The following is a 12995-nucleotide window of genomic DNA, read 5'->3' on the forward strand; positions in this document are numbered from 1 at the left end:
TGCGTAGAAACGCAAGACTTACCGGGACCGCGTTCTGGAAGAACTTGCCCCAAATGCTTTCTCTGAACGTTCCTTCGTACCATCTTTTAAACTTGTCACAAGGACCTTTCTCGTCAAAGGGATCTCCCGAGAATATTTTCACGACGGCAGTCACATGCGCAACTGCTCCAGCAACGATTCAGGATTTGGCTACGCGAGAGAAGGGGCTCATTGATAGCAACAGAGAAAAAGGGGAGGGGAAACAACGGGAGAAAGATAGAGAGAAGGGGAAAGATGGAACGTGGAGCAGTAGCGTAACTATTGATTCTTTTACATGAAGTTTATCCAAAATTGTGGAAATAGAATTCAACCTTTGTGTTATCAAGAATAACTAAACACAATAATTTACAATCTAAGATGTAGCATAAAATAATCTCGAAGAGAATAGTCATCCATAATCGTTTGATATTTTTTTAATAATAAGATATTTAGCTACGTATGTAGAATGATGTTATTTATATATTTGTCTATTTATTTTTTGCTCGTCGATAATATATTGTGAATTTTTATTTCATAATACGCTACGCAAGTATTAACGTATCTTTTTCTATGTTGTAATATATTTATGTATTATATCTTACATTAATAACAATATTTATATATCTTAAGTATTTTTTCATACTTACAACATATTTTACAAAAATTTTAGAAATTTTTATTTCTATTATTTTGTCTTCTAAAAATTATAGTAGCCTTTATAAAATTTCCTCTATATATATGCATCATGGAAAAAATGTTAGATTATTTGTTATGTGAAAAATTACAAAGCGAGGAAGCCATCAGGATCAATTGCTTGTACGATAATCGGATCAGAACGCAATTACAGAAGTAACCGAATGATACGTTGCCGCACTGCGGATCTTCGAAAAGAAGACCCCGAGTGACTTCCTTACAAGGTCGTCTTTACAACTGTCGAAGCCCGAGGCACTTACCTTGATTCTAAAGTAATAATTAATATCAATTCAATTTTGTTGAGTTTGTATTTTGATATCAAATGGAATAATTAATGCTGCTTCGTGGATAAACGAAATCGCGACGTTTAATGTAAGGTCTTTTTTCGCCTACGTGCAGCATTGAAATTAAGCTTATCAAAATTTTATATCAGTTTTAATTTTTATAATTTCTCGATTAGAAAATAGCAATAGTTTAAAGATTTTTATAGCTGGAACATAAGTTTTGTATAACTAGGTGCGACCGTGATAAGAAATAAAGCGCGCTCGCTCTGTATTCTCGTGACCATCGTACTCGTTTATGGTGCAAAATTATGCATTACAGCCGACGCGACGTCATATATGGCACCGCTTTATCGATTTGTACGTGCGAGTGGTTTCCCCCTCGGATTTATCTACTATGCGTCATCCAACGGAAAGAAAAAGACAGTACTAAGCTACTATTTTAATGGCTACGTCATCGACTGTTCTCATAAATGATATCAAATCTATAATCAATTACTTGAAGAATTCTAATTTAAAACTATTAATTTAGTTAAAAATATGTAGACACATAATTGAAATTATATTGATGTAAAATAAATTTAAAATTTAAAAAGCTATCGATTCATTTTGCTATACGCAATCGTATAGGATTATAACGACAGAACAAACAAAAAAAAAATATATATATATATACATATATAGCTTTAAACATAAATTATTTTCTATAAAACAGTTATTTTTGCACGTCTTCATTCTCTTTCATTATATATAAATATGTAATTATATTACACTTTTATTTATGCGATGTATGAAATGTGTGTAACAAATTACATATTTGAATTGTGTTTTTAAATCTGATTTATTTTTCAATTTACTTCGTTCAAAATTTTGAAATAAAAAAGACTGCGCATGCGTGATTTTTCGAAAAAATTACTTTCTTTTATATATCTTATTATTAATGTAATATTATCTAAAAATAAATATAATTAAGTTATGTGCCGAGTAATCTTGGTGACATAATATTCAGTTGGAGTCAATCCAATTTATTTACATGCTTATATTATCGCATGTACTTAAAACTCAAATGAGATGAATAATGCAAGGAAAAAATGCAAAGACGACAGATATAATATAATTATGCGCAATGTCTATTATAGCCTCTGGACTTCTCAGTCATTACTTCGTGTGTGACTAATGTAAAACCACGGTCGCTGAATACCACGCTGCAAAAATATACTCGTAAAATATCAAATAAAAATATGACACATAAAAAAACATAAATCGTAACTTGAGAAAAATGCTTGCAAATCTTATTGCACATCAGCAAGATTTCTCACTTTTTATTTATCTTTCTCTTTTTTAACATGCTCTCGTAATTTCTCTGAACGATTATACGCGCGCTAAAAACCTGAAGAGAATAAGCTCGCCGCATTCTCTTTTCAAGAATCACGATGCTACAAGTGGAATATCAACGAAATATTTACCGGCGATTTCTGAGCTATCTATAATTGGATTCTTCTCAAGGTCGTAACACTGATCTAGCCTATTAATCGCTCGACTTGCAACGCCAGATAATTGTTCCTTTATGCCAATTACCGATGACCAAATTCTTGTCAAAGTATTTCATCGAAGCACCGACAAAATTAGACAAAAAGTATACGTAACAAACTGTTCCCTAGAGCTCAGGGATTCTCAAACTATTTATTCGGCATTTTACGGACCGGGTTATATTTTCGATCAATTTCGAATGACAAATAAAATAAGAAATAAGGAAGCTATAGAGAATATAAAAAGTGGATGTGTGATAAATAAAATAATCTAATGACTCTCTTATTGACATATAATTTACATTAGGCATATCATCTGTTTTAACCGCGTTTATCTTTTTTCAGATTGATTGTTTCTTGCATTATTCATTATATCTAAGTTTTGTTACATCTCGGCAATATTGTATTTTATATTCCTTCTTGCTTATATTTCACCTTCGTATTTATTACTATCGAGCCCGGGTCTCTTCTTGCATCCGCACGCAGCCTCAATCTCGGCGAGTATCAACGCGACACGCATGTGCTAAATTATTGTATCATCGCTCTCGCGAATCATCGTTACTCACATTCCTCCTTCGTGATGGCCATTTTCCCTACGAACATCCGGCCGCACTTTATCGGCAATTAATCACACGAAAAAATGTGACTACCGAGTACGATCGATCGACTGGACAAGAGTGCGATCACTCCAGGAAACCGATAAGAAAAGAACGGTGAACCGACGTTTTGGTTCCGACGACTTCGCATCAAGGGAACTGCTGTCGGCTCGAAAACCCTGAGACGAGGATCTTCGGAAAACTGGCACTGGACCAACGCGAGAGACTGGCTGGACGTTATATTTAGTAACGTCCGAGAATGGCGGACAACGGACGGGCAGAAGAACCGTCGATGCGAAATTGTCGTATTTTGTGCCGGACTAATTATTACACCTCGTCCCTTCGAGGAACGCTCGATCCTTCATTTATGAGTGACTTTTCGCGATAAGCGCCACACCCGACTAAAAGAGAATCGCTTATGTCACGATCGGATGAAAATAAAAATTAGCTAATTGTAAGTTAATTTGACATATTTTTCTTTTTGATTGACATGTCCACTCTATCTCCGGAATCCGTTATATATTTAATATTTTTAATAATACATTTTTCGTACGAATTTTATAGAATCGAGTTATCTTGATTTGATTGAAATGTTGGAATTGTGCCCATTGTACACGAAAAAAAATTTAAAAAAAGAAGACTAAAAATGATGTTACTTTAACAATATTATTTATGCTACTTTGAATCGAAAAATATGATGAAACTAAAAAAATTTCTACATCTAATAAATATATTTGATAAACTATATAACATATGATTGCAACACATTTCTCATTTAAACGATCGATGAGGTATATTACTACAGTACAAACAAGTATAAAAGAAAATATTTTCTTCCTTTGCTTTCTTACCTTTTGGATTCAGTCTTTCGGGATTAAACCATGCATCTGAAAACAATAAAACCATAGTACATTAGAATTAAATTCTTAACAGAATCATTATGAATTAAGATCAACAACTGAGACATTTAGAAATGCAAAACTTATTAAATAACAGAATTAAATTTTTAGAATAAAACCTTTATCTTCTATTTTATATTACTTTTAAAAATAAACATTCACAAATTCTTTACATATTCTTTTTTAAATGTATTTTAATGTATTTGTTCATCTATATCAATATAAGATGTCCACATTAACAAACATGAGTCTTAATCAATTTTCTTTTAATCTTTATTCTATAATGATAAAAAAGAAAATTATCCATATCCAAAATTTTATCATTAAACGATTTTACACCCAAAGGTCTCAATTAATATTATAGAATATAATGACAAAAGAAGATTTGAAACTTATTGAATAAATAAATAAATATTTCATTAATTTTAAATCAATTTTATTAATTGTAAATCAAATAAGAAATGTTTACAAACAATTATGTTACAAGTTTTTACTTCGATGTTTATAAAAAATTTTCTAAAGTTTAAGCTTCTTTGAATCACTCGATAGACATCCTCGATTTACTAATGTAAATCTTGTATATCATTTTTTTATTTTCTAAAACCGAAAATCGCTCCTTACTTTAATTGATTTTTCGATCTATCTAATATAAAATTAAGCATTTGTTATTGATGAATATTATCTTAATACTCTTTATAATGTAAGTGTAGAAAAATAACAAATAACTCATGTTACGACAGTTTTGGTAAAGCATAAGTAAAAAATTCGTACGAGAATTAACTGCATTTGAAGGAGACGGTATTAATGTTAAATCAATTCTGTCAGCGTTCCTGGGATGATTTTAAATAAAAAAATAGATATAGGATAAAGATATAATAAGCATACTATTAATGGATGCAAAGAAAATCGTTTCTTTCTCCACACATACATCCGAGAATTGTGTAAATTATTATTCACAATCAGTGAAATAATTTCTCAATTTTACTGCAAAAGAAAAAGCGTTTATTATGAAGAAAACAAGTAAAAAAAAAAATAAATAAAATTGCATACAAAATAAATGATAAAACGAAATCAAGAAATGGCATATGATATTACAGCTTATCCCCATGACATATATTCTTTTTTGAGTTTATTTTTCAGGTTGCGCTTCTATTAATAACCATATAATAAATCGATAGAAACGAGGGATCGTTACTGTAAATAAATAGTTGCGTCGTTATAAAGGCTATCAGAGTTGCAGCGAAAAGAATAAATTTATCATTTATCAAATATTGTACTTTGAAGCATTTTGTGTAAAAATAATATAAAATTGAATTTTATTTCATTATTAAATTATACACACATGTCTCTAATATCCTATTTAATTATTTATTTTTTATCGCATCGTTACCACTTATGAAAAATTCATGACATTATCTCACAAAAGAAAAAAATTTAGAAATACATAATATTAAACACACGAACTATTTATACAACGAGCCGTACTCGTAACTCTGTAACTCTGCGCATAAAACCATTCTCTTCATTTAAAGGAACGAACAAACAAGACAAGTACACGAGATAGAAGGCAATCAAAAAGAGAAGTCAATATCCTTTCATTTAGCATATAGACGTTGCACTGCGCTCTGTGTCACACAATGTTCACATGTCAAGTGCACACATATACGCAAATAGCTTTCTTATCAGTCGTATACACGCATTTTTTTTCTTGTTAAAATAATCTCCTACAACTCGCAGAATGCGCTATTTAAATATGTATTTTTTAAGTGTCCAGTTTTTTTCGTTATTTATTATTTGTAATTTAAAGGCAACTTTAGATTAATTTACAGTAAAAGATAAACATTTGAAAAATATGTTCCTATATTTCATTAAAAAAAGTAATAATCATGAAATATATCTTACCACAAAATTCTGTGGCCAACAAAATATAACATCAATGAAAGAGAATTATCACCCTAGTCAGTACAATTTTATGGCTTTATAGACTTTAATCAACAGATTAGAGAGAGGGAGGGAGTATCCTATCATCCGTATTATTCAAGGCATTAGTGCAATAAGTGAGCATAAAGGTACGACAACGTGACACGAAATATTTGCACAGTGCTTGATGTACTCTTAATATTTGCATAAATGTTGCATGAATGTTGTATACTCCGACTTTATATATCGTGTGAGGAATAATCATAAGCATAAGCCAATAAGTTATAGATTTGTGCGCGATTTGCAAAAAATTAACTAAAGCAATCGATCGTATTGTGTACTGCGCAATATGACTCCTGTCGCCTTGGAATTTGATATATTCCGCTTTATGCTTTTGACTTTGAAGTCAAACATAAAGCTTCTTCACGATCAATGAATCGACCATGTTGCAAGTTTTCACGATACAAATTTAAAAACTTATTATTCATGGCAATAGGCGTTCATAGCCTTCCGCTTATACTTGTTCCATATATAGCACATTGTAACATTTATGCATTTAACAATATTATATGATGCGTTGCATCGAATGCTTCAGTAAATGTTAAAGTACGTGACATACTTTCCACAAAATACATTTTATCTATTTTATTTATCAAAATTTTAGATCAAGTTACTCAAATAATTTTATATAAATATTTAATCAAATAATTATAGGAAATTAATCAATGGTACCCGCGAGTATAATGAAAATAAGGTGAAAATTCTTAAGAACATTAATATAATGTTCTCTTAAAAAAAAAAATCAATCAATTTTTTTTCTTTGTAATAATCAATTAATATTTTTCTTTTAAATAAAAGGTGATATAAATACGTATAAATATTATAAAAAGATAATGCATTGGAAAGTAATAAATAAAATTATCGTTATCTCATTCCAAAAGAGGCAATTTTACCTCGATAATAAAAGCAACAATAATTCAGTTATGCAATATATGTACTCTTAGCAACCAATTGTCAATGTCATATACATTGGAGGCGATATTTCTACGGGATAAAGTTCGAGAGTCAGTTGTACGTCAGCCACGGCTGGATCGCGTGGCGTTATGTAATCCAAGGCCGTAACAATAATTATTCCAGGTTGCAACAAATCATGACACTTACAATTAGTGCTGCGAAAGCACATTTCACCTATTTGCGAAATAAGCATGTGTTATAAAAATAAATTTCAATTCTCTAGTTGTGCAGTAGCGTATATTAATAATTTATAGAATATTAAAAATCTTATTATAAAAAGCATTGAACATTATTAATTAGTCATATGTACACAACTTTGTGATTAATTATGTAAAGTAAAATTTTGAAAACCTTCTAAATAAAATGCCTATAATTTCTACTTAAATAATATCGTCAATAATATACAATATAATATTAATACAATCTCATATTTAAAATAAGTTTTATAAACGCTTTAAAATTGTAATATTTCATTGTTAAAAGGATGATCTACAATTTAGTCGCATCAAACGTATCGACATATAAAAAAGAAACATTAATGGAATAAATTAATTGCTTTTTTTTCATGTCGCATGTCAATGAATCGAATAGATTCCTTTTTAGCAAAATGACGACAACCGTTGCATATCTAACGATAAGTATTGACATTTTTTTACAGGCACTCCATCTACGATGAGAAAAAAAAATCAAGCGAGCTTTATAGACTTCTTCGAAGTTTAATATAAACTCGAATGAGACAGATGTTGACGTAAATGTTACTCGCAGGTAACCGACTGATCGATAACCCAGTTTCGATCGACGATTCTTCGATACCGAGCAGGTGGCATCTGCGCAGAACGAATCCTGGGTCACCGACATGGAAGCGTCGACGAAAATTAATTGAGATCGTCCGGAATCCAATTCCGTCCGGCGTCTTCGGTATCGTAAAACGTAATGTCAGGCTGCAAAAATCAACTACGGTCTGATACGATATTACTCTGACAGAGACGTTTGCTGCGGAACCGTTTGGATAGAAAAAAAAAATGTATTTGATTTATGCGCGCCAATTATCTATCAATTTTAATTGAAGAAACTATGTATACGAGAGGGCAGGTTTCAAAGGTGTCGGATGTGCGTGCGGAGATGGAAACGATCGAGGTGGGGTGCGCCTATCTTCGGGAAAACATCGAAATCAAATGCGAGAGAGTGTGAAAAATAAAGGAAAGAGCGAAGGGAAAAAAAAACCTACGGGGGTCCAGAATATTCCAGAAGCACGGGTTGTTGGCGCCGGCGCCGGGTCGCTTGCAGACCTGGTTACCCTCGTCGTTCTTGGAGCACACGTCCGAGTCCGCCATCCTTGCACGCACTTTTCCGGGGTGCTCGCGCGACGCGCACTTCCCTTCACTGTTCGCCGAACGTGTGTGTCACGCGTATGTATCGTCGGAACGGAATGTCCTCTCCTCTGCGTGCCTGGTGAACGCTCGTGGAAATAATGGCGTACGCGCGCGCGCGCGCGCTGAATGACGCACTTCGACGACGACGACGACGACGACGACGACGATGACAATGACAACGACACAGTGGTAACGATGACGAGGGTGCGATCTCGTTTACCCTTCTCGGGAATGAGAATAAATTCGCGCGAAAAGATATGTTTGACGTTGATTTACGCGTCTGTCAGTTTCTCGGAGAAAGAGAGAGAGAGAGAACTGCGGAGAACACAGCGTAGCTCGTACACAGCGAGATGAGGACTGAGGCTTGTTATCGACCCACTGGAGGTCTCTCGTGCCACCTCCCCGCCGAGTCCTCCCCCTCCCACCCTCTAGGCTCATCGCCATATTGCTCGGAACCTCGTACCTAGAAGACTACATGAGGTAGCGACTACAAGAGACTGACCGTTCCGAAGAACGTATCATAATGGTACCTGAAGAAAGAGATTTTGTAGACAAAGTCTTGTAGGTTTTTTTTTTTAATTGTTTCGAAAAATTAATCAAATAATAAGAAAGGAAATTCTTACGATTAGCAAGATTTTTTCGCTTTTTGATTCGTATAAATAAAATATTGGTATCTCTTACTATCTGCTCTTATTTGTCATATACATTGTATATCCGATATCATGTACGCTCTAATGTTATAAAATATCTTGGTTGTTAATTATTTTTCAGTATTTTTAACATAATAAAATAGTCCCAATCACTCAATAATAATTTATCTTATAGTCTTTATAAATAGCAGAGACATGTTAAAATAGATATTGTCAGAAATGTCAAAGAAAAATTATTTGAACTATTTGTACGAATTGCTTTGTTTAGAATTACCTTGAAAAAGAATTCAGTTTTTAATAAAAAAAAAAAAAATAAAAAAATATACACAATAAAGAAAATATTTTTTTTTACAAATTTTGGAATAATAATATTAATTTGAGTCATTTCATACATTTTCTAATACGAAAATAAAAGCTATTACATTTAACGATTGTTTCAACCTAGAAACGTCACTACTTGTAAAAAATTTTAATGATAATTTTTTCTTATATATAATTATCGATTTGAAATTACGTAGATATATATTTATTTAGATACCTCCTAAATATAAATAAAAAAAATCGAACTTTGTTATCCGCTTGGATATCCCTATGTCACGAATACGATACGGCAAAATCAGAACACATCGAGCCTCATCCGATTATTATTACATGTTTGCTATAGGATATGTACACATTGGTGGAGGAACAGGCGTGTTTCGTTGCACTCGGAAATGTTGCATAGCGGTCGTTTACACATTAACAACGGTTACATGAGGTATCTATCCGTGACGTTCTGCGTTGCAGACTCCGCTAATGAAGAAAAGGAGAGAGTCTACGTTATATACTATAATATTACAAGAAGAACTGTTACAGATTCAGTCTTTCTTTCAAGCAAATTTAGATATTTAGCTCTAAATATAAACTTATCAATATGTTGACCTTCAGTGTTAATACACAATAACATACGCGCTATTGTCTCGATCATTACTGTTGAAAGTCACACGAAAAATGGCATATTTTGCATGAAATCTTTACGTCCATATATATATATATATATATATATATATATATATATATATATATATATATACTCTTACATAAAATTATAAAAAATGGAATATTTTGTAAATTAATAATTACATAACGAAGTGCACAAATCATAAATTAGTTAAAAGTGATTTCAAGTTGATATCAAAAGGACAAAAAGAAAGAGAGAACAGAGATATATTTTTAAAATATCAATTTTATACGATAATTATATATAAACTAAACTTTTATAATTCCTATTTTTAATTTCAATTAAACAATTTAATAAATAATAAAAAAATAGGTATTTTTTTATTAAACAATGTGCGTTGACCTAACCTCAATCGGATTGAATGTGTTAATCGAAAATCAATTAATAATTACACCTGATGTTGATTACGTGACACGTGAGGAACGTCACTCACGAGTCTTGCGCAATCGAACGTTTAACCGCAAACAGATCATCACTCTGCAAAGATGACGATACTAAAAAAATCGATAATAAATACATATTTTTCTGTTATACATAATATGATCGAGCATGAAAATTCACGAAAACTTTATAATCGTTTATTTAAATCATTGTCCTATATAAAAAATTATCATCAATCTAACAATAAGCATGTTTATTTTATTGTTACTTATAATTTGTATATTTTTTATAAGTTTGTCATCTTTAGAACGATTATAAATGTTTTTCTATTCATTCTAAATATGAAATCCCTTTTATTATTGCGAGAAAATTGCCAGTTGGGAGAATTTTGAAAGTGGAAAAAGCACGACCCCATAAATAAATGAACGACAGGGAGGGTTGTATAAAAAAGGCAGATAAAAGGGTGACACGCAATTCCGCAGACGAGGCGCCCACGCAAGATTAGAACAGACCCCCTTATTTGCAATTTTCTGTCGCGCGTGCGCGCGTATTAAAAATTCTCTTTTTTTATTTATAATATAACTAATTATTGTACGAATTTTATTTTTGCATCAAATATTTGAAATATTCTATCCATAGTCTATATTAATTTAATATCGGTGACAATATTATCAACTCTTAGTAAAATTTATGTAATGTAATTCATTTCAGATTAAATTAAAATAGTTTTAATTTTTTATGAGAATTTATACTTAAAATTATTAAATAAACAATTATTATATCTTTTGTAAAATATTACATTTTTAAAAAATATTTTTAGTCACACAAAATTATTTAAAATAATAAAAACAATAAAGTGACATTCATATACATATATTTCTATATATTTTTGAAGAACATGAAAAAAAAAAAATAAAAAATATAAAAACAATAAAAATAAAAAAAGAAAATTTGTTTTTCTAAAATCTAAGTAAAGAGAAATATGAAGCAACAAAATTAGACAAATATCATCAAGTTATTCAATAGCATATTATTTATAGTATATTGAGTTTAGTATAGTATATGTTGAGTTTCTTACACAATAATTTAAACAATTAATTTTTCTGCAATAAAAATGCAATAAATCCGAAAATAGGGCAATTTTGAAAATTAGCAATAACATAACAGTAAAAAAAAATATATATATATGTTTTCCATTTTTTGTTATTTATTTATGCTAATTTTAAATTTGAGCGAGCACAACTATTTCTAACGAAATGGTTAAAGCAAAATCGGAAAAGCAACAAAAAAACATCAAATTTTTGTACATGTTCTATTACTCAATAATAATGCACTTTTGTCTGACGAAAGATGCCAAAATTTCAGCAATCTCTGGCAACAACGTTGCGTTGTTCGAAACATCGCCAAAGTGGTGATCTACGCGAATAATAATCTTTGGCCATTTCAGCAAAGTCACAACGCCCACCTGCTGAGTGGTTAAAAATAAAACGTCTACGTTAGACACACATTAGGTATGTAATCAATGACTAGCAAAAACTAGAATATTTGATGTATTTTTCAGTTATATTCAATGCATACCTCTTATTATCATTTGATAAGACTTTTGCAAAATAAAATCAAAGATCTTATGAAAGCACGACTTCGTAATTTGATGTGTCATTTATTTGAAATAAATAATTCAATTTAAAACTCATATAAAATTACTAATTGTATCTTTTAGCGATAAATAAATCGCAACCAAATAATTCAGAGAAAAATTTGGCATGATTTCGAAAATACAACATTTTACAGGAATGTTACAGAAAGAAAAAGCAAGAAAACAGATTAAATTTTCCAAATGAACTTTGCTATTTTACGTTTTAAGAGTATGTCACCATTGAAAACATCGTAAAAGTACATATTAATTCCTTTAATATATCTGATTATTCGAACAGCACTTCTTAAGCTAAAAATAAAAAATTGATAAAAAATTTTGATAACAATATAATAATGATATTTGTATAGTTAGAACATGATATAAGAACTACTAGCTCCATCTTTTAGCACTCCCGTTAACGAATCATTACAATCAAACTATAATGTCAAGTACTGATAAAATAGAACATATAAATCTTTTTTCAATATTTTTCACACACACACACACATGGAAGTCCTAAAATTACAATAACGTGAATGTTATCTTTCTTAATAAATATAAATATAAAATATTTTTAATTTCAACTATTACACTATAAGAAATATAGAAATAATAGAAAATTGATATTATAATATATCCATTATATTATAATAATGTTTTTTTAAAATATAAAAAGAAACAGAGAATTCAACTATACATATATTGCTAAATTATATCAATTATACCAATATTAAAAACTTGTCACTTTTAAACTCTAATACAATTTAAATATCATGAAAGAATAAAAACAGCATAAGATTATGCTGACATTGAAATACTAAAAATGGACAGTTATAAATATCAAGAAAGATTAAAACAAATAAAACAAGCACATTTGTGCTAATATTAAAATACTAAAAATAAGCAGAACTGAATGAAATCAGAGTCGAAACATTCGTTTACAAAAATAACAGATTTGTTAATGATAATGAAACGCATGGTTCGGCCAATTTTACGTTCTCGATT

At 30.5% G+C, this 12995-nt stretch overlaps 1 protein-coding gene across 4 annotated transcripts in view; it reads right to left on the reverse strand.

Annotated features, from left to right (window-relative positions):
* Positions 1-12995, reverse strand: part of Rtnl1 (reticulon) — a 30180-nt gene that overhangs the window by 5684 nt on the left and 11501 nt on the right. The window contains exons 1-2 of one of the 4 annotated variants that reach the window (XM_072891180.1): positions 8179-8689; positions 3969-4004 (exon numbers count right to left, since the gene is read on the reverse strand). In XM_072891180.1, the coding sequence (XP_072747281.1) occupies positions 3969-4004; positions 8179-8284 (142 nt within the window). In that variant the 5' untranslated portion in view covers positions 8285-8689. Of the gene's footprint in view, positions 1-22; positions 163-3087; positions 3266-3968; positions 4005-8178; positions 8690-12995 lie in introns of those variants that run through there. The other 3 variants (XM_072891179.1, XM_072891182.1, XM_072891181.1) reach the window with 3 other exon arrangements.

This window comes from Anoplolepis gracilipes, chromosome 4, assembly GCF_047496725.1.
Source record: "Anoplolepis gracilipes chromosome 4, ASM4749672v1, whole genome shotgun sequence".
NCBI lineage: Eukaryota > Metazoa > Arthropoda > Insecta > Hymenoptera > Formicidae > Anoplolepis > Anoplolepis gracilipes.